General features: G+C 39.7%; 1 protein-coding gene across 1 annotated transcript; it reads right to left on the bottom strand.

The window, feature by feature from the left end:
* Positions 1-16,263: 16,263 nt before the first annotated feature.
* On the bottom strand, positions 16,264-22,551 carry AWAT1 (acyl-CoA wax alcohol acyltransferase 1). The gene is made up of 7 exons (XM_040467737.1): positions 22,353-22,551; positions 21,297-21,404; positions 20,957-21,027; positions 19,878-20,082; positions 19,022-19,193; positions 17,266-17,465; positions 16,264-17,046 (listed from the first exon to the last, which is right to left on the bottom strand). Exons 1-7 carry the CDS (start codon positions 22,426-22,428, stop codon positions 16,892-16,894), a joined length of 987 nt encoding a protein of 328 aa, XP_040323671.1. The 5' UTR covers positions 22,429-22,551; the 3' UTR covers positions 16,264-16,891.
* Between the last annotated feature and the right edge of the window lie 865 nt (positions 22,552-23,416).

Here is a 23,416-nt window from a genome sequence, read left to right as displayed (position 1 = left end):
TTTGGGGACTATTTAATCCATTCCCCCTCTTACCATCTTGACCCTTGATTTTCTGTTGGAGAGAATATATGCACACACGAATACAAGTCAGTTGACTTAGAGTCCTTGAGAATACTTTGGAAATATTCTAGGGCCTAGGTAACCTGTCACCTTACAAAGCAGGGAACAGGCCCAAAGATATGACTTGCCTATTACTTAGTAAATTAGTGGCAGAGCAGGAACTAGGCCTAGCCCCCAAGACCCATGACTCCCAGATCTCCTTCCATTACACCATGCCAACTCAGGTCTAAACTGTCCTTCCTCCCAAGTTTCACCTCTATATATTTAATTACCTCCTGGACAGTTTCACTCGGATCTTCCATTGTTACTTCCAACCCAAGATGTCAAAAACTAAACTCTCTTGGGTGCCTGGGTGGCTCAGTCAGTTGAGTGTCTGACTTCGGCTCAGGTCATAATCTCAGTTTGTGAGTTTGAGACCCACGTTGGGCTCTGTGCTGACAGCTAGGAGCCTGGAGCCTGCTTCAGATTCTATGTCTCCCTCTCTCCTCTGCCCCTAACCCACTCTCATTCTGTCTTTGTCTCTCTCAAAAATAAACATTAAAAAACAAACAAAAACTAAGCTCTCTAAACCAGTTTCCTTATCTGTCTTCACTTCTTTTCATGGCATCATTTTTCCTCAAGTCACCTAGGCTCAAAAATGCTCAGGTAACTTCAATTCTTCTCTTTTTATTTCATGAGATTCTGGCATTTCTTTAGTTATCATGTCAATTGGCCTTCCTTTATGATCCCAGTACTACCATTCGAATACTGACTCTTGTCACCTTATCCCTAACTGACTGATACAGCCTCCAAACTGGTCTTTCTTACCTCCAGTGTCTTCTCACACAAATGCATCCTATATAATGCATACTGCCAGATTAATCAGCCTTAACACTGCTTTCACAGTTTCACTCTCTTACATAAAACTCTCTCATTGTTCCCTATTGTCTACAAGACAAATTTAAATCCTTTAGTCAGAAATGAAAGAGAGCTTTTTCAGTCTTATTTTCCATTCCTCCCCAATACAAATCTTTCTTCTCCAGCTAATTTGAGCTCCCTATTCTTTCTCCAAATAAGACTTGCACTTTCTCAGCTCTGCACCTTTAGTCTTCCTTTCCCCTGCCCCAGAATGCCCTCCCTTTCTTCTCTCACTGTCCTTTTCTTACCTAGTTTCCAAAGCCAGGATCAAGCTCCACTTCCTCTTTTAGGCTTTCTCTGGTGACTCTTGCCCATAGTGACCTTCCTGGTCACTCCTGCAATAATTACTGTTTATATCAGTCACTTGGCACTTTTATTTTCTTTTGAAATTATACTATTATTGCTACTTGACTCTTTATGTTTGTTTTGCATTCCCTCCTATAAATTCCTTGAGTTGCTGTGATAGAAAGGAAAGAGCATAGGACCGAAAATCAGAAGAGCCAAGTCTGAGCCCTAGTTATGAACGTAGGGCTTAGGTTTGTCACTTGGGTGAGTCATTCAGACTCTTTGAGCCATAATTTCATCACTTGTAAAATGAGGATCATAATCTCAGCTTTAAGTACTTCAGATTGTGGTACGTCTCTGCAAATCTAGACAGCTAAACAAATATGAATGGTTTTTATTATATCATCTCATTTGTTTAATAAATGGTGCTTCATAAATATTTGCTGAATAGTTACATGTAAGTAATTCAGTTTAACGTTTCTGTTCCTGGGCATATTTCTGTGTTAAGAGGCCACAGGAAACCCAAGAAACCTAAAGACCCGAGGGCACTTTTTAAGAACAGTGAAGACAGGGAGGGCATTGGAAAGATATTATAAAGGAAAGTGGGTCTGTCCAGCATCTTCCACATTCTACTAAACTGGCTACTCATTATTTGGACTGCCTATAAGGCGGATCTGAATGTGGAGATGGGGAGAAGATGACACATCAGAGCTTTAACTTTCCTCACATTTTCTACTACATCCCATAATGCCCAACCAGTTAGCCTAATGTTTTTCCTAGGATGCACCTAGGACTCTTTTCTCCTTCACTGATGTGATGAAAGCCAACATTTTGGTGAAGAAGGTAATGAGAAGTAGTAGAGAGAACAAGCAATGTACTCAACCAGAGGTGGCTTTAAATCTTCAATATGCTACTCACTAGTTGCATGATGTCAGACAAGTTGCTTAATCTCTCTGAGCTTCTGTTTCATCATTGGTAAATTGGGGATAGGAATTACTCATTTAGTAGGGCTGTTGTGAAGTGTCAATGGAGTAATGGATGAAAAAACATCATTTACAGTTCCTGTGGGTAGGAATTCCTTTTCAACAGTTCGCAACTTTAGTGTGGCTGGATGAGGAGCCAAACTTCTAAATATGGATTTGGAGCTGCTTAGAAGTGATAGTTAAGATCATGACAAAGACTGAACCCATGAATGTGAGAAGCAGGAGGCTGAAAACTGATCAGTGAGAGATGACCGTAGCGATGAACTGGGAGGAAACAGATTGAAACGTTGGCATTGCATCAAGGGAGAAGAGAGTTTCAAAAAGAAGGACTTATAAAAGTTATTTAAAAAAAAAACTTTTGAATGAAAGAAAAAAAGAAAATTAAGGAAGTAAGCAACAGTGAATGCATAAGAGAATTCAGAGAAGATGAGACACTCAGAAAGATAATAAATACTTGATTCCTTGCCAACTTGTATACAAGAGATATTAGCCAATGACATTATCTAAAGAGGCCAATCTCAAATAGCTTTTGTAATCAAGATCTGTTTACATGTATTTATACTCCTCCTTCCCTTTTAGTTCCTACATGCCTCTGCCTCTTTCCAAAGATTTCAGAATAACCCACTGAATGAGTTACTTGCCATAACCTACAGAACTTATATTTCTAGTATGAGCTGGGATGGGATTTGTCACCAGAAGGGAATACAGAAATACTTGAGCACAACAAAAGAGTGAGTCTGTCTATGAGGGAACCTTGGTGTATGTTTGATTGGCAGAGCTTATGAATTTAGGTCATAAAGTGGGAAGAAGACAAATTATCTCTCCTTGAGTCAAAGGGTAAATTATTAAAATGTGAGAACTCTTCAAGACAAGATGAAATCCTTTTTGGGGCTTCCTGGTTATTACAATAAATTTTGTACCACAGTTTGAGGCCTTAGTCATGCTGCTGGATCTACTGATGGGAAGAAGAAACCAGATGTACTTGGAAAACTCAAGAGAAAAATCAACTAATGCTTTCATTGTGATGCTGGCACCTGCTCAATTGGTTTACTTCTCACTGATATTTAACTTACTGCTCATTGTAAACCCCATCCTTTTTACTATACCAACAGCTATTTATCTCCAATGTGAATAAAACATTTATTTTTACATGCTCTGATCTTGCTGGATTTCTTTCAGAGGGTAGTCATTGCTCTGGGTCTTTGAAGACTTAAGCTAGCTTGATTTTATATGTTTCAGTCTTTATTCATGTCTCTAATGCAGTTTCCCAAAGCACATATTCTGGGGGCAGTAATACATGTTACTAAGATTTAAGGGGTGGGGTTAGAATGGAAGGTCCAAACTTGTGACATGGGCAGACCTTGAACTCACCTCCTGCCATGGACACAGCAAATCTACACCTACATATAGAGTAATTCCTCCTGAAGAAAAACTGAGAGCTGATTGAATTGCTTTGGCACAATAAAGGATAGAGGGACTACAAAGAGAATAGCAGGAGAGATTGGGACACAGTAACAATGTGACCCTCTCTCCCAATGCTGCAAACTGCAGTGAGGAAGGATAGCACTGAGGAATCTGTGCACAGGTTTGCCCACCCTCAGGCACAGAAAAAAAAAGCCATGGTTTAAAGGGAAACTAAACTGTAAGTGAACTAACACTAGAACATCCCCTAAATGGCAGGGGAACTGCTGGAACACTATCCAGGGTTGGAAGTGCTGGTGAGCACCATGTTTTACATCCCACCCTCTACCATGACCCTGCAGATGGGAACGGGGTCTGGACACTCTAGCCAGCCTGCCACCTCAGTGAGCACAGAGCCCCTAGTCCACACCAGCTCCAGTCATTCCCCCAACGTGGTCTCCCCTACTCATGACCACCTGAGCTCCAGTTGTCCCACCCACCTGGCCTCAGTGCAGTGTACACCAAGACACCCCTGTACTCCAGCCATCTCACCTAGGTGGCATGGGTATAAAACTCTCCAGGACACACCAGGTCTGTGCTCACTTCAGCTGCAGCCAACTTGCCAGAGCAGGCCCTTCCTGAAGCACCTTGGGAAAACCTCTTCCACCTGTGTCCACTTCACTTCTGCCTGTCCCACCAGGGTTCCTCCAGTGCAGAGTGCCCCACAGTTCCCAGTCTGTGCCTATTAACCTGGGGAAAGAAACAGATATCCAGGTCCAGGAAGCAAAGAGAGCCCCAAACAAGATGAACTCAAGCAGGTAAACACCAAAACATATAATAATTAAAATGTCAAAGATTAGGGGCGCCTGGGTGGCTCAGTCGGTTGAGCATCTGACTTCGGCTCAGGTCATGATCTCACAGTCTGTGAGTTCGAGCCCCGCGTCGGGCTCTGTGCTGACAGCTTGGAGCCTGGAGCCTGCTTCCGATTCTGTGTCTCCCTCTCTCTCTGACCCTCCCCTGTTCATGCTCTGTCTCTCTCTGTCTCAAAAATAAATAAACATTAAAAAAATTTAATAAAAAAAATGTCAAAGATTAAAGATAAAGAGAGAATCTTAAAAACAGCAAGAGGAAAGCAACAAGTTACATACAAGGAAAGCCACATGAGGCTATCAGATTATTTTTTCATCAGAAATCTTGCAGGCCAGAAAAGAGTGGCATGATATATTCAAAGTGCTGAAAAAAAAAAAAAAAACACTTACAACCAAGAATACTTTACCTGGCAAGGTTATCATCCAGAATTAGAGGAGAGATAAAGAGTTTCCCAGACAAACAAAATTTAAAGGAGTTCATCACCACTAAACCAGCCTTAAGAGAAGTGTTGAGACTTCTTTAAGTGGGAAAAAAGGTCATAAGTAAAAGTAAGACATTTATAAAAGGAAATAATTTCACTAGTAAAAGCAATCATATAATAAAGGCAGTAAATCAATCACTTATAAAGCTAGTATGAAGGTTAAAAGACAAAAGTAGTGAAATCAATTATATCTAAAAAGTAAAGAGATTCATAAAAGATACAAATTATGGCAGAATATACATAAAAGGTGAAAGAGGAGAATACAAATGTAGGGCTATTAGTTTGTGTTCAAACCTAAGTGACCATTTACTTAATATCAAAAGTTATATACTTAATATGATATATATGAACCTCATCATAACCACAAACTAAAGCCTATAATAGATACACAAAAAATAAAGAGAAAAGAATCCAAACGTAACAGTGAAGAAAGACATCAATCATAAAGGAAGAGAGCAAGAGAAGAAATGAATAGAGATCCACAAAAACAATCATAAAACAATGAAAAAAATGGCAATAAATACATATCTATCATTAATTACTTTCTTTTTAAATAAATGTTTATTTTTGAGAGAGAGCACGAGCGGGATAGGGGTAGAGAGAGAGGGGGACAGAGGATCCAATGCATGCTCCACACTGACAGAAGCAAGCCCACTGTGGGGCTTGAATTCATGTACCTCAAGATCATGACCTGAGCTGAAATTAGATCTTTGAGCCACCCAGGTGCCCCTGGACAAAATGACTTTAAAACAAAGACTGCAGTGAGGACAAAGAAGGGCATGGCACAGCGGTAAAGGAATCAGTCCAACAAGAGGATATAACAACTATAAATATCTATGCATCTAACATAGGAGCATCTAAAAATTATAAAGCAAATATTAACAGACATAAGGAGAGAAATATCCAGTAATACAATAATAGGGGACTATAACACCACACTTACATCAATGGATAGATCATCCAGAAAGAAAACCAATGAAGAAACAATGTCTTTGAATGATGCATTAGACTAGATGGACTTAACGGATACATAGAGAAAATTCTGTCGATAAATAGCAGAATATACATTCTTTTCAAGTGTACATGGAACATTCTCCAGGATAGATCACATATTAGGCTACAACACAAGTCTTAATAAATTTAAGAGATTGAAATCATATCAAGCATCTTTTCCAAACACAATGGCATGAAACAAGAAATCAACCACAAGAAAAAAAACTTGAGGAAACACAAACACATGGAGGCTAAACAACATGGAACCAAACAACCAATGGATCAATGAATAAATCAAAGAGGAAATTAAAAAGTTCTTGGAGACAAATGAAATTGGAAACACAATAGTTTAAAATTTAGGGGATGCAGGGGTGCCCAAGTGGCTCAGTCGGTTAAGTATCTGACTTTGGCTCAGGTCATGATCTTGTGTTTCTTGAGTTCAAGCCCCAAGTCAGGCTCTGTGCTGACAGTTCAGAGCCTGGAGCCTGCTTCGAATTCAGTGCCTTCCTCTTTCTCTATCTCTCTCCCTGTCTCTCTCTGCCCCTCCCCCACTCATGCTCTGTCTGTCTCTCTCAAAAATAAACACTAAAAAAAATTTTAAAAAATAAAATTGGGGGGATGCAGCAAAAGCAGTTCTAACATGGAAATTTATTTATTTATTTTTCTAAGATAGAAGTTTATGGTGATACAGGCCTACCTCAAGAAACAAGAAAAATCTCAAAATAAACAACCTAAACTTACACTTAAAGGAACTAGGAAAAAAAGAACAAAGTCTAAAGTTAGCAGAAGGAAAGAAATTATAAATATTAGAGTAAAAGTAGATAAAATAGACTTAAAAATACAATAACAAAACTAGGAGGTGGTTCTTTGAAAGGATAAAGAAAATCAATATACATTTAGCCAGATTCATCAAGAAAAAAAAATGACTCAAATAAAATCAGAAATAAAAGAGAAGTACTATTTGTAACGACATGGATGGAGCTAGAGTGTATAATGCTAAGTGAAATAACTCGGTCAGAGAAAAACAAATACTATAAGATTTCATTCATATGTGGAATTTAAGAAACAAAACAGATGAACAAAGGGGAGAGAAAGAGAGGGACAAACCAAGAAACAGACCCTTTTTTAAAATGCTTATTTATTTTTGAGAGAGAGAGAGAAAGAAAGAAAGAACACAAGCAGGGGAGGGGCAGAGAGAAAGAAACACAGAATCTAAAGCAGGCTTCAGGCTCTGAGCTGTCAGCGCAGAACCCAAGGTAGGGCTTGAACCCACAAACTGTGAGATCATGACCTGAGCTGAAGTCAGATGCTCAACTGACTGAGCCACCCAGGTGCCCCAAAACAAACTTTTAACTATAGAGAACAAACTGATGGATACCAGAGGGGAGGTGAGTGTGAGAATGGGTTAAATAGGTGATGGGAGTTAAGGAGTGCACTTGCTATGATGTGCACGGGGTGATATGTGGAATTGTTGAATCACTATATTGTACACCTGAAACTAATATAATGTTGTAAGTGAACTAACTGGAATTAAAATTTAAAAATTAAAAAAAAGAAATAAAAGAGAAGTAACAACTGACACCATAGAAATACAAGGATTATAAGAGACTACTATGAAAAATTATATGCCAACAAATTGGACAACCTAGAAGAAATGGAAAAATTTCTAGAAACATACAGTCTTCTAAGAGTGAATCAGGAAGAAATAGAAAATCTGAATAGACTGTTAACTAGTAATGAAATTGAAGTGTAATAAAAAAAATTCCCAACTAATAAAATTCCAGGACCAGATGGCTTCACAGGTAAATTCTACCAAAAATTTATGAAAGAGTTAATACCTATCATTCTCAAACTATTCCAAAAAATAAAGAGGAAGGAAAACTTCAAAATTCATCCTATGAGGACAGCATTACCCTCATACCCAAACCAGACAATGACACTACACACAAACACACAGAGAAGCCACTAAAAGCCAATAATCCTCATGAACATAGATACAAAACTCTTCAACAAATATTAGCAAACTGAATTCAAAAACATATGAAAAAGATCATTCACCATGATCAAGTGATCTTTATTCCAGTGATGGTTGAATATCCACAAATCAGACAGCATGAAACACCACATTAACAAAATGAACAATAAAAACCATATGATTATATCAGTAGATGCAAAAAAATCATCTGACAAAATTCAATATTCATTCATAATAAAAACTCTCAAAAAAGTGGATTTAGAGGGAACATACTTCAAGATAATAAAGGCCATATATGAAAAACCCACAGCTAACATCATACTCAATGGTAAAATACTGAAAACGTTTCCTCTAAGTTCAGGAACAAGATAAAGATGTCCACTTATTCCACTTTTATTCAATATAGTACTGCAAGTCCTAGCCACAGTAAACGGAGAAAGAAAAGAAATAAAAGGCATCCAAATCAGAAAGGAAGAAGTAAAACTGTCACTATTTGCAGATTACATGATACCATATATAGAAAATCCAAGACTCCACCAAAAAACTATTAGTACTAAAAAATGAATTCAGCAAAGTTGCAGGATACAAAATGAATATACAAAAATCACTTGCATTTCTATATACTAATAATGAAGTAACATGAAGAGAAATTAAAACAACAACCCCATTTACAATTGCACCGAAGAGAATAAAATACCTAGGAACAAATTTAGCCAAGTAGGTGAAAGACCTGCACTCTGAAAACTATACGACATTGATGAAATAAATTGAAGATGACATAAATGGAAAGATGTGTCATGCACGTGGTTGGAAAAATTAATATTGTTCAAATGTCCATACTATCCAAAGCAATCTACAGGTTCAGTGCAATCCCTATCAAAATACCAATAGCATTTTTCCCAGAACTAAAACAAATACTCCTAAAATTTGTATGGAACCACAAAAGATCCTGAATAGCCAAAGCAATTTTGAGAAAAAAGAACAAAACTGGAGGTGTCACAATCCCAGATTTCAAAAAATATTACAAATCTGTAGTAATCAAAACAGTATGTTACTGGCAGAAAAATAAACACATAGATCAAAGGAACAGGATAGAGAGCCCAGAAATAAACCCAAACTTATATGATCAATTAATCTATGACATAGGTGAAAAGACAGTTTCTTCAATAAATGGGAAATTGACAGCTGCATGGAAAAGAATGAAACTGGACCACTTTCTTACACCATACACAAAATAAACACAAAATGGATTAAAGAACTAAATGTAAGACCTGAAAGCACAAAACTCCTAGAAGAAACATAGGCAGTGATCTGTTGGACAATGGCCTTAGCAACATTTTTCTGTGTCTTCGGAGGCAAGGGAAACAAAAGCAAAAATAAACAAATGGGACTACATCACACTAAAAAGCTTCTGCACAGTGAAGGAAACTATCAACAAAATGAAAAGGCAACCAAGTGATTGGGAGGAGATATTTGCAAGTTATATAGCCAATAAGGGACTAATATCAAAATATATAAAGAACTTGTAAAACTCAACACCCAAAACAAACAATCCAATTAAAAAATGGACAGAAGACATGAATAAACACTTTTCCAAAGAAGACATTCTGATGGCTAACAGACACATGAAAAGATGCTCAACATCACTCATCATCAGGGAAATGCAAATCAAAACCATAATGAGATATCACCTCACACTTGTCAGAATGGCTAGTATCAAAAAGACAGGAAATGTACACCTGAAACTAATGTAACATTGTATATCAACTATACTCAAAGCGGGGAGAAAAAGGACAAGAAATAACAAGTGTTGGCCAGGATGTGGGGAAAAGGGAACCTTTGTGCACAGTTGGTGGGAATATCAATTGATGCAGCCACTACGGAAAACAGTATGATGGTTCCTCAAAGAATTAAAAATAGAAATATTATTTGACCCAGTAATTCCACTAGTGGGTATTTACCCAAAGAAAACAAAAACATTAATTAGAAAAGATATATGCACCCTTATGTTTATCGCATTATTTACAATAGCCCAGATATGGAAGCAACCTAAGTGTCCATTGACAGATGAATGAAGATGTGGTCGATATATACAATGGAATATTACTCAGCCATAAACAAGAGTGAAATATTGCCATTTGTGACAACATGGATGGACCTAGAGTATATTATGTTAAGTGAAATAACTCAGAATAAGACAAATACCGTACTATTTTACTATATATAGAGTCTAAAAAAAAAAAAAGAAGAAATTAGCAAATACAGAGCACAAACTGGTGATTACCAGGAAGGAGGGGGATGGGGAATAGGTGAAACAGATGAAGGGGATTAAGAGGTACAAATTTCCAGTTATAAAATAAACACATTACAGGGATGAGAAGCACAGCATAAGGAATGTAGCCAATAATTTTGTATAGTGACAGATGGTAACTATACCTATTGTGGTGAGCATCGTGTAATGTGTGGAATTATTGAATCACTATGTTGTATACCTGAAACTAATATAATATTGTATATCAACTATACTTCAATTAAAAAATAGCTTATTAAGGGGTTGAGTCAATGTTAAGGCAATTTGTTTACTACAGGATTTATTCAGAGCTTTTAACATGATAATGCCTACTGTGAATTTCTAAGAGGAAGGGGTTCTACATTCAATATCCATCAAGCTTGTTGACCAAGAAGTTTTTTTTCGTTTCTTTTTTCTTGACGTACATCTCAAGAACCTATTATGTCATGACACATTTTAGGAGACACTGCTCTAGTAAACAAAATCTAAGATCTTGATCCCATTTCATCAGAGGGCAGGAGTTAGCTTGTGTTTCCTGCTTTCCTAGATATCTTGCTCTCCACCATGGGCAGATACAGAGCAAGACAAGAAAAGTACTTTTCTTTTTGCAGGAAATCCCATTGCTTTTCAAATCAGAAGACTTTTCCTCATTCTCCTAATAAAAGTTAAAATACTTTCCTTGCAAACCTTTTCCTTTTGAGGTAGAGTGTATCAGTTAGGACTGCATTTGACTGCATGCAACAGAAAGGCTTTGTGGTGGTTAAACAAAATAGGTGTTTTTTTTTAACAACAAAAAATCCAAAGTAGGCAGCCCAAGGGTGGGTCCAGTTGCTCAAGATAATGCTTAAGGCTTTGTGCTTCACAATCTTTGTAGTGTGTGTTTTATGCCTTTATGGTTGTAAAATGGTTGCTAAGTTTCTAAGCACTTTGTGTTCTACACAGGAAGACAGGGGTAAAAGCATAAGGCAAAGCCTAAAGGATCTAATAAACTAAATTATTTTTCTTTATTAGGAAAACAATGGCCCTTTCAGACTCCCCCTGCCCTCTGTAGATTTCTGCTTAAATCTCATTGTCTAGAGCTATGTCATATGGCCACTCTGAGCTGTGTATTTGGGAAGTTGGGTTTATTGCTGCCCCAAATAAAATTGGGGTTCTCTGAGTAAGGAAGATTGAGATAATGGGTATTGGGTAAGATACTGTCAGTCTGTTACATATGGTTTGGCTTACTTCTGATTTAAAAGCTTGTTTTCCCCTAGTAAAAATTTTTAAATATTTTTATTTATTTTGAAAGAGATAGAGCATGAGCAGGGGAGAGGCAGAGAGAGAGGGAGAGAGAATCCCAAGCAGCCTCTGTGCTGCCAGCACAGAACTCAACTTGGGGTTTGATCTCAGGAACCATGAGATCATGACCTGATCTGAAATCAAGAGTCAGATGCTCAACCAACTGAGCCACCCAGGTGCCTCTCCCCTAGTAAACTTTTGTAACACATTAAACTCCTTTCTAAAAAAGCTCAGTTACAAAACTGATGGACAGTTGATTTCTTTCCATATTTTGGCTATTGCTGATAATGCTGCTATAAACATCTGGGTGCATGTATCCCTTCGAATCTGTATTTTTGTATCCTTTGGGTAAATACCTAGTAGTGCAATTATTGGATCATAGGATAGTTCTATTTTTAACTTTTTGAGAAACCTTAATCCTGTTTTCCAGAGTAGCTGCACCAGTTAGCATTCCCACTAACAGTGTAAGAGGGTTACCTTTTCTCCACATCCTTGCCAACATCTGTTGTTTCCTGTGTTGTTAATTTTAGCCATTCTGACTGGTATGGGTGATATCTCACTGTAGTTTTGGTTTGTATTTCCCTGATGATGAGTGATGTTGAACATCTTTTCATATGTGTGTTAGCCATCTGTAAAAACTCATTTTGTATTAGTGCAAAAGCACCACATTTGGATCAGAAGATATGGACAAACAAAGAGATCCCCATGGGATACGAAAAGTTTTCTTAGGATTCAGAAAACAACAACCATACAAAAATTTGATAAATTAGACTTCATAAATTTTTTTAATTGCTAGAGACAAATCTCTAGTACAGAAGAATCCCAAATAATTTATTTAGGTTCTCCACCCTCAAGGAAAGGAAGCATAACTCCCCACTCCTTAAGTGTGGGCTGTGTGTGCATAGACTTCTTTCCAAAGAGTGTGGAATGGAAAGAGAGAACAAAGAGTAACTTTATAGTAGTACAGAATGGCAGCTTTATTTATAATTGCCCCAAAATGGAAATAGTTCAGGCACCCATTGACAGAAGAATGGATAAACAGACTGAGGTCCACTTAAACTAGATAGTAATAACAATGAATGAACCACAGATACATACAACAGTATAGATGGATCTCAAAAACATTATGCTATATGAAAAAGCCAGACACAAAGAATTTATACAGTATGATTCCATTTATATGAAAGTCTAGGACAGGAAAAACTAATATATAGGGTGAAAAGTTGCCTGGGCGGTGGCTTAGGGCAAGTATTGATAGGGATGAAGCATGAAGGAACTTTTTGCGTAATGGTAATGTTCTATGTTTTGATAGAGGTTTATATTATGTACATGTATGTGTTTGTCAAAACCCATAATATGGCACACTTATAATTTGTGCATTAACTGTATGTAAACTTTACCTAAAAAAATAAGACTGTAAACAAATATTAACTCTACCTAATGATATGCATGCTGAAGTATTTTTGGGCAAGGTATACTGCTGTCTGCTACTTTGAAGTGCCTAAAAACAAGATGGATTGATGGATAGATGTGATAAAGAGACCATAGTAAAATATCATTGTATTCATCTTTTATCTTGTCTACACCCTTGATGGGGTTAGCCATTGAGTAAAGACTGACAAAATTGAGTTCTGTCGTAGAGCCAACAAAAGGCTATGGAAGAATGGAGAAAGGGGTTATTAATTGTGCCTGGTGAAGGCTTCACTGAGAAGATGATATTTGATGTGGGCTTAAAAGATGAATATGTATGTTCACCTCCTGCGAAGTTACTGGCATCCAGAGTGAGGAGCAAAAGTTTAGAGTATTAGAGTATCTCAAAAATATTCAGGGAGGGAGAAGGAGAGATAGGGAGAAAAAGAGATTGCATTGTGGGGTGGAGGCTGAAGGTGAGAAGAAAATATATGGGAGGACTGAAATTTTAAGAAGCAAGTGGCTGATGCTAATAAGAAAGCAAAGGCTTAAACTTGAATCTCTGTGTTTTGTTTGTTTGTTTACTTTTTTAAGGTATAGCCTCACTCTCATGTGTGCCCTTGAGACTCTTTTCTAGAAAAATTCTGCTGTAGTTTGCTCTTCCTGGACAACCCAAACAGATGAGAACCATTCAAATCCAATTCCTCCTTTTATTCAGTTACCTATGGGTCACCCCTTATGAGGTTTTGACCCATTTGGTTAGCCCTAATGGCTCCTACCAAGGCTTCTCCCAATCTGATAGACTCCAAAATCAAATCAGCCACTTTATATTACCAGCAGCCTTCTCTGCCATGCCAAGGTGTCTGAACTTTATCTTGTAGACCAACATTTGCAAGATTGTATTTAGAGAAGCCCTAAATGTTCCATGAGATGGTAATAGGTATTATTTGAAACAAGTGTTCCATTGTTTGGGAATGTTAGATACTCCCTCTTGGATAGTCACAATGCCCATTAGTGTAGTGAAGATTCTGAAAATATTTCAGTAAATACATCTAACTCTGTTTAATCTAGCATCTCCCACAGTTATTTAACCACCTAATAATTTTTTCTGTGCAATATTAATTAACTTTGATGGGACATTAATGGTACCCAGAACATAATTCAGGATATGCTGGGAGAAGCACTGTATGAACAAAAAAGGCTTTTAAGCAGAGGACTAACAAGTCAGTGTTACACATTAGTAAGAGCACTCTGGCACCAGTGTGATGAATGGATTGATTAGAGAGGACTTTAGTAGAAGGAATGGAATTGTCTAGGAATGTTGGTGAGGGCTTTGACTAGGTTGTGACAGTGGAGAAGAGAAGAGAGCATGTTGGATTAATATTCAGGTGGTAAAATTAATAGGACTTGGCAATAAAATGTGAATAGGAAGGGGAAGGTGTTTCACCTGCCATTGGGTATGTTGATGTTAAAATGTTTGTTAAAGACTGTTAAGTTGGATATATTGGTTTTGAGGGAAATAACTTATGAGTGAAACTGGGTTAGAAATAGATATTTCAGACTGAAGAGAATTGGTTGGGGCCCCACCAAAACTGAATATTTAAGGATTAAGGAAAGGAAAAAAAGCCTGATCTAAAATTTCCCTTTTTTCACTTTATTGGTATATAACTGACATTGTGTAAGTTTAAGGTGTACAACATTTGATACACATATATATTGCAACATGATAACAATAAGGTTAGTTAACACATCCATCACCTCACATAATCATAATTTTTTTTTTTGGTGAGAACATTTAAGATCTACTTTCTTAACAATTTTCCAGTATATAATACATTATTATTAATTATAATCACCATGCAGTACATTAGGTTCCCAGAACTTATTCATCTTATAACTGGAAGTTTGTATTCATTCACCACTATCTCCCCATTTTCCCCATTCTTCAGCCCCTGGAAATCACCATTCAATACACTGTTTTTATGAGTTTGGCTTTTTTTCCCCTACATATAAGTGAGATCATACTGCTTTTGTCTTTTTCTGTTTGACTTACTCCACTTAGTATAATGCTTTCAGGGTCCATGCGTGTTGTTGCAAATGGCAGGATTTCCTTCTTTTTTTGATGAATAATATTCCATTATATTCCACATCTTATTTATCCATTCATCTCTCAATGGACACTTAGGCTGTTTCCATGTCTTGGTTATTGTAAATAATGATGCACAGACTATGGGGGTGCAGATATCTCTTCAAGATAATTATTTCACTTCCTATGTATACCCAGATGTAGGATTCCTGAATCACAAGATAGCTCTACTTTTAATTTTTTGAGGACCCTCCATACAATTTTCCACAGTGGCTGCACCAATTTACATTCCCATCAATAGTGCAAGAAGATTCATTTTTCTCCAAATCCTTGCCAACACTTATCTTTTCTCTTTTTGATAGTAGTCATCCTAACAGGTATGAAGTAATATCTCATTGTGGTTTTTATTTGCATTTCCTTGATGATTAGTGATGTTGAGCATCTTTTTATGTACCTGTTGGACATTTGGATGTCTCTTCTTTGTAAAAATGTCTATTTAAGTCCGTTGCCCACTTTAAAATCATATTATTTGATTTTTTGATATTAAGTTGTATGGGTTTCTAAATGGTCTTTTAACTTTTGTTCCTTTGATATGTTTTTTTTAGTATAGTCAATACTATAATAGAATACTATAATACTATGTTAGTTTCAGATGTGTACCTTTGCTGTGTTTTTAAGTGTGTCTTTTGTTGGTTGCCTTGTGAAGGAAAAGACATCTGTATTTTTATTTACTCTTTCAATTCTCAGAATACAGCTTAAAAAAACATTTAAACAGAACTTAGTAAGACTTTAAAATATAAAGTGGATTCCCCAGAGTATACTCTTAGGATGGTAACAAATACCTTGGGATTATCGGGATTATCGTGTTAGAGGACCAACATGAGGACAAGGTGACCTATGTGAAATGCCTCTGCCAAATGAAAAGTAATCCTGAGTAAGTTGCTTTTGATCTATCTGAAAGGCATGCTTGTTAGCTTATTGGTGTGGAGATAAGGTAAGCCTTTATATTTGGAGATAGCCGATTACCACACAAAAACCTGTACATGAACGTTTATAGCAGTGTTATCCATAGTAGGCAAAAAGTGGAAACAACCCAAAACTCCATCAACTGGTGAATGAATAAAAACTGCTGTGTATATGTGCGATGAAATATTATTCAGCTCTAAATAGAGTGAAGTACTGATACATGCTACAACATGGGAGAATCTTAGAAACATGCTAAGAGAAAGAAACCAGTCCTAAAAACCCACATAGTCTATTATTCTCTTTATATGAAACGTCCAGAAATAGCAAATTGGTAGAGATGGAAAGTAGATTAGTGGTTGCCAGGGGCTGGGGGAGATAGGGGAATGGGGAGTGCCTGCTAATGTGTACTGGGTTTCTTATTTGGGGTGCTGAAAAAATGTTCTAAAATTAGTGATAGTGGTTGCACAACTCTGTGAATATACTAAATACCACTGAATTTTACACTTTAAACAGGTTAAATTTATGGTATGCAAAAATTCCCAATGAGAAAATGCATTATGACAAAATAACAACAACAACAAGAGAGGTGGCTACTCAGCTTGTTTGGCTTTCATTTCAGTCCTTCAGGACCTGGGGGGTTGGGTTCAGGGAGGAAAGCCAGTACGGGGAGAAGTAGGAAGATTGCCTGTGCCTGTGGTTGGACCTGAGGGGCCTCAGGATGCCTCCTTTTGCAGAAATACTAAGTGAAGCTCCTCAGGACAGCAACTATAAGGGCTTTGGGGCAAGGAAGGAATACCTAATGTCCTCCCCTACCACACATTGCCTTCCCTTATCTCCTTTTCTCCCCCTTTTGGTTAGTAGCAAATGAGTCTCTTCTCCAAGGCACATGCTCTTGACCATGCAGTCCATTCAGTCACAGGAAAAGCAGCTTTTGGTTCTCTGAACAGCCATACTGGGTCTTATGCTGGTCAAACAGTTTGCACAGGGCATCCATATAGAGTGTGTGGTATTTTTCCACCATTTCCTGGCTTGGTTTTTCTATTTTGGGCAGTGGCAGAGGCTCCCCAACTGCCAAGATAGATGGGAAAAGAGAAGGGGCAAGTGTTAGAATCTTCTCTTTCTTTAACCTCCTTCTCCTTCCCTGGGCAGGATCCTCTCACATGCCAACTTAGCTCCCAGATTCTCCCTCTTTGCTGCCCTTTTCTTTGGTGGGGGGTGGGGTGGGGAGGGCTGAAGCTGAAGTCAAGAAAGAGCTGAGGTGGCCTTGGGGCTGAGAGCAGCACTCACCCACAGTGACGATAGGCAGCGAGTATGGCAGGAGCCCGGTGGAGCCTTGGCAGAAACCTCGTCCATAGAAGACACAAAAATAGAAACCAAAGATACTGCGGAAGCAGCTCTGGAACTTGTGCATCCAGCTGTCCTTATGGAATAGCACCTGATCATATACCTCAGTTTCTCCAAAAGTGAATGTGGGGACCAGATGAGCCCTGAAGGAAAACCTCAATTTATTTCTCAAACACAGGCTAGGGTGAGAACTGCCCAGGAAGAACATTTGCTCCTGGCCAGACTCCCATCTATATAAAATCCCTGTGACATAAAGCATTTCTTCTTGCACTAAACAAGACTTCCATATTTATTTATCTCTTGTCTTGAAATTTTCAAGGCCAGTGAGAATGCTATCTCTGGGCCAGGATCACAAGGGCAAGATATGCGGGTGTAGGGAAGGATGAGGGGTTTGGGCAAAGATCCCCAGAAACCCACATCATGTAAAGAAAAGCTTCCAAGAGGTGTCCTGTAGGGAAATATCTGACTCTGTTTCTACTGGTAGGAAGCATAGAGAAGGTGATGATGATATTGAACAAATGCATATATATATATGATATGCCCCTCACCCACAGGGACTATTCATAAGGTATTCTGCCCTTGAGATTAGAGCAGAGAAAAGTTGTTTTCCTCTCAAGCCATCCATATCCACCCTGACAGTGCTCTAGATACAGAATCAGGCTCCTTACGTCTTCCTGTGAGAGAAGGGTAAAGAGAGCACTGTCTGTCTTATACAAATCTTTGTGAGTTATTAGTAACAATCTCTCAGCACTCTGATGTATGTTACCTTACTGGTCCCTCACAGCAGAGAATGTGCAGAGCACAGTAGGGGGCCTATTTTCTTTACCTTACAGATCCAGAAGCCCAGGTTCTGAAGGGGAAAGGGCACTCAGGCAGTGAGTGAGTGTCAGGACTTGGACTAGAACCCAGGATTCTTTCCTTCCAGCTTAGAACTCTTTCCCCTACATTATGCTCCAAATCGATGAACAGGCCACTCAGGCAAGGTCCCTAGAAGAACTACTTCCCTTTTCCCTGAGTCTGCAATAGGGCAATTGTCCTTGTGTCCAGTGGGCTGGCCCCTTGACCTGATGGTACACCCCACAGCTCCAGCTTTGGGCACCTGTTCTTTATCTCCTCTCTTTATCCTTAAGTCAGAGTGGCTAATAATTATCCACCACTTACTGTGTGCCAGACACATGTAGGTGTTTTAAGTGGATGACTCCCCACAATAACCCTATGGAGTAGGTACAATTATTAGTAGCCACATTATGAAAATTAAAACACCAAGATTCAGAATGGTTAGGTAACCTGTCTCAGACTGCACAGTAAGTTTTGGAGCCAGGATTTCAAATCAGGCCCCCTGACTTCAGATATTATGCACGTACTCACCATAGTGCTCTGCCCCCTGCACTTACCAATAACAAACAGATGTAGGTATCGATATTGATAGAGATGATGTGGGCATTAGCTGTATTCTAGGAGAGTCCTAGCCAAGCCCCCTGATAATGAATCTGGGTTTCTGATTTGGTTTCCTGAGAATTGGTCCAGCTAGGTCAGAAGGAGGGGATGATGTAAACCTTTTTAAAATTCTATGCCTGTCTCCCCTATGCACTAGTAAGTTCCATGAGGGCAAGACTCAGATCTGATTCATCTTGGCATCACAGAACAGGTCATGCTGCTCAGAGAAAGCCACCCCCACTGCCCTGGGAGAAACACCTACCCATGCTGGAGGGCTGTGCGCACAAATCCCTTGCGCTTCCGGAGGATGAGGGTGGTGGTGTTGGGCACACTTTGTAGGGCCTCTCCCACCCCTCCTACTACGATGCCCACGAGGTTGCCAGTGCCATGGCTTAGCAGGTAGTCAATGGCTGGCTGACTCACAGAGCATACACCTAAAGAGAATCAAGGAGCAGAGAGAGGAGCAAAATAAGGAGAGGGGAAAATGGCTGAGACGGAACATCCTCTGCTTTACTCCTCATTGTGATTGCCCACTGTTCCTATGAGTCCTACGAGGAGAGTCAATGAGATGGGACAAAGGGTGTGGAGAAATGAAGGCTGTGGGAAAACCCAACATGTTTCACTTTGAGGCAATATTTCTTCTTCGTAGGAGGCACTGGGTCAAAACTATAGTAGGAAGGTTTCCAGAGGGATAACCAGAAGGACTTTCTGAATCCCAAATGTAATCTTACTCTTTTCTTGTCCTCTATTGCCACTAAATGGCAAAAGTTATTCTTTACTGACCATATACTCTTGTGGCAGGTACTATATTGAAAGCTTTACTTGTATTATCTCATATAGCATCACACCAAATCTGAGGTTGGATTATTATCATCAATGTCACCTTACAGATGAGGAAACGGAGACCAATAGGGGTACAGTAGCTTACCCAAGACCACACAGTTGGTGGCAAAGCCAGGATTCAAACCCAGACAGTTTAGCTCCTGGACACGCTTTTAACTACTATGCTATGATGGGAGTGGGTGAGATGTGGTTGAGAGGTGGGGGTGGGGCTTAAAAAGGTACATCTCTCAGCAGAGAAATGGGCCAGAAGCTCCAGTAAGTATGGTCAGAAGTACCTTTGGCCATGAGGTACTCCCTAACAAATGGGATCTTGAAGAACCAAGACAGTGTGGCTAAGTGGGGAGTGATGCCTGGGAAGATCTTCGAGAAGCCTGTGGCCTCAGTGCAGAAATTGCAGAAGGCTCCAAAGGTCAAAAGGCCATGGGGGTGAACTCCCATGAGGTAGTTGTGCTCAGGTGACAGATCTTTTGTCTTCTGGATCTGCAGCCATGGAAAGAAGTGAAATGAGATCACATGAAGAAGCAAGAGTGAAGACACTTCAGGGATCAGGGCACTCTCTAAATCAGAGCTTTTCAACATATAGGTAGGCCATGAGTGGGTTTCAGGGGCCAAGATATTGGTCTCCTCAGCCCCTGGAAACCAAGCACGATCTATGGCAGCTAGAACTGCTGAGCCTCTTGCCTACAGCTGCAAGTACCTTCGGCCATTTATCTCAGTGCACTTCATGCATGGTATCATTTTGTCTGAGTGCTGCTGTGTGAAAAAGTCAGAAAGCTCTGCTCTAAAAATTGAGGCAGTGTTTGTTGTCTACTCCAAAGAATGCTCAGAGGATCAGCATAGCAGTACATTTCTAGAACCTCTTCCTGATATTTTCTCTTCCCAGCCCCCTTCCAGTTTCTGCCCAAGTAACTTCTATTGAACTTTGAAAACCCTGCTTGAATATCACCATGTCTGTGAAGCTTTTTCTTACCCCTCATCTGAACTACTTGTGGACCTTGTACCAAACCATAAATACATGTCTGTCCTCATTAGATGTGAGCACCTTGATGGCAGATTGTATCCTACTCACTTCTCTGTACTCTAGACATGTGGTACAGAGTAGGCTTTCAATCAATATTTGTAAAACTGAACTGTTTTTGCATTTCTGCCTGTGCTATCTGGTAGGTCATGCCAAGGGTGTCCAAAGTATGCTAGGGGAGTAGCAAGTACCCAGTAGCAATGTTGAGTCCTGAAGAATGTCTAGCCTGCATGGAAATTTCTCTGGTATGCTTATTTTCCTTATGGACAACCCTGGTTATTTGGCATAAATGCCCAGTATTTTGGGAACTGGGGATGCTTCAGAAAAGACACTTACCGTAATGGGGAAATAGTCCTTGATATGGGTCCAAGCACACCAGTTCCTTACCCAAGCTGAACGCCTTCCACCTGAGAGAGAAATATCAGTAGGGGATGGTGTCTGTCTTGCTAACCCCATCCCTCCTGCTCACCCAGGGCTTTCCTAACAGCATGGAGAGACCATGGCTCTGCTAGACAGGTGGAAAAGGAAGAGACCCCAAGATGGTCCTGGCTGGCCCAGCTCCTGTGGCTCTGAGAACTTGGATAAGAGGCCTGTGGCATGTTGAGTGGGACTCCCTGGTAACAGGTTAGGGTGGAACATTCACAGGCCCTGTGCTTTCTAGGTCCATGAGTCTTACCTTGCTCTGGGGTCTTCCAGTCCAGGAAAAACCAGACAAAGTAAAGCACTGGTAGTGGCCACAAGGATGTAAATAGCAGGTAAATGAAAAATGGCTGCAAGATCCAAACTGATGAGGAAGCAGGTCAGACCAAATTTGTGCTGCTGGCAGAACGTGACCACATGCATCCCCATTAAGAACCCTCCAAACTACCCAAGCCCCTGGTCCTGGCCTTCTGCACAGTCCAACTCCTGGCCATCCAGTACCCATGTCTGCTTGTTCTTCAGACATTTCCTTTACCATGTACCAAACACCAGCCCTATTTGTCTACTTCCCTATCATCCCTGTCCACTTGCTTCCTTGCCCACTTACCATTCCTCTACTCCTGCTCCCTGCCTGCCACCTGCTTCCCCCACCTCCTGAGCCCATTTCATCCACCATCTTTTCCTTCTTGTCTCCTGTCTCCTTTGCTATCCATTATCCCTGAACCCTTGTTAAACCATCATCCTTCCTTGCCCATATACTACCCATATCTCCCCACACCTTGCCCACTCAGCATCTGCATCCCTCTACTGTTCCCCATTCATCATTCCTGTCCTCTTGCCCATTCACCATTCCTTCCATTATCAGCATCTCCCCACACGCTACCACCCCCACTCCCAAGAATGGAAAACTCTATGGTTTAAACACAGGCTATATTCCTCCAAGTCTGTAATTCTAATGCTTTCTCTGTCCCACTACCCATGCTTCCTTATGATCATGGACACATCATATGCCTATTCGTGGGCCTTATTTCCCTTCTCCAGATAGGGTTAAGAAGTGGCTAAAATTAGCTGCGTCTACTCATATCCATCATGATCCTGTTCTACCCCTCTGCCTGTTCTGTCTCCTGTGGCTCTATGTCTTCCTTCTCCAGGGCACTCGTGGAACTCAAGACTCCTTGGCTTTACTCTGTGGTGCCATCTGAGATGATCACAGGTTAGAGGTGAGACTTCCCATGAACATGAAATTCACCCCAGACCTGGCCCTGGCCTCTCACTCTGGCTTCTTGCCGTGAAGTCTTGGATCAGTACTCACACATGGCAAGGTAGCTCAAGGGCCATTGCAGAAGCATCAGACTCTGGAGGTGCTTAGGCTGTTTGAAATAAGGCATGATGCTCAGGAGCCTGAGGAAGACAAAGATCCCAGAACACTCTTCCAGCCAATGGTGCCACCAGCCTCTGGAAGCTCGCTCGATAGGGAATGCATATGACCAGAAGGATTTCTACCTGCCTTCTCCCTTCCTTATCCTGCCCCACACCTACGACCCACTGCAGGGGGCAGGCTTTGGAGTATCAAGGCCTGCCCTATCAGGTTTGAGCCCTGGGCCCTGGCCATTTGCCCTTTGACTCGTTCCTGAGATTATTAAGACATAAGGATGAAGAAAGATAAGAAGGACTGTCATCTAGTCCTAGTGACTCAGAGATCCAGAGAGGGGAAAAACCTTTCACAGTCCACTCGAAGATTATAGAGGTTGTGGTCTCAGAGAGATGGCTGGTGGGAATGGAGCTCTGGGGGGGTGTGGGGTGAGGAGCACCTGGGATTAGGTTTTTGTTGAGATAGACTATTGCCCTGAGGCAGCCTGGCTGGGGATGTCCTCCTTTTTTAACTTTCTATTACAAAAATTTCCAAATATACACAAAACCGGAGAATGCAACAAATTGTTATCTTTGTGTTCATGTTGTTTGATCATCTTCAAGAACTATGAACATTTTGCCATACTTGTTTCATCTATTGCCCCATTCTTTTTTTGCCTTGGGTATCTTAAAGCAATTCTAAGATATCATGTCATTTCACCCCTAAATACTTCACTATGCATACAAAAATATGAATGTTTTCTTTCAGAGAGATGCCGCTATCACCTTTAACAAATTTCATAAATCTTGAGTAATACCTAATATCCGGTCCACATTCAAATATCTTTTTACAGTTGTTTAATTTGAATCAGAATCCAAACAATATTTACTGATTATATTTGAATGTTATGTCTCTTAAGTCTCTCTCTTTAATTTTTCATTGTAAAATAAAACTTAGATACAGAAAACTACCTAAAAAAATGTATGGCTTAACAAATTATTATAAGACAAATACCTTGCAGCCAC

This window comes from Herpailurus yagouaroundi, unplaced genomic scaffold (assembly GCF_014898765.1).
Source record: "Herpailurus yagouaroundi ecotype Mexico unplaced genomic scaffold, PumYag 67569, whole genome shotgun sequence".
Lineage (NCBI taxonomy): Eukaryota > Metazoa > Chordata > Mammalia > Carnivora > Felidae > Herpailurus > Herpailurus yagouaroundi.
Note: the sequence above shows the minus strand (reverse complement) of the source record. Positions and strands in the feature narration are given on the sequence as shown.

Excerpts from the sequence above, each read along its gene's own strand:
- AWAT1 (XM_040467737.1), bottom strand. The coding sequence starts at position 22,428 with ATGCCTTATTTCAAACAGCCTAAGCACCTCCAGAGTCTGATGCTTCTG. Across the intron at positions 21,405-22,352 it reads CTTGAGCTACCTTGCCATGT|TTTGGATCTTGCAGCCATTT; the intron begins GTGAGTACTGAT and ends CTTCCTCATCAG. Across the intron at positions 17,466-19,021 it reads CGCACAGCCCTCCAGCATGG|GGCTCATCTGGTCCCCACAT; the intron begins GTAGGTGTTTCT and ends GTTTTCCTTCAG.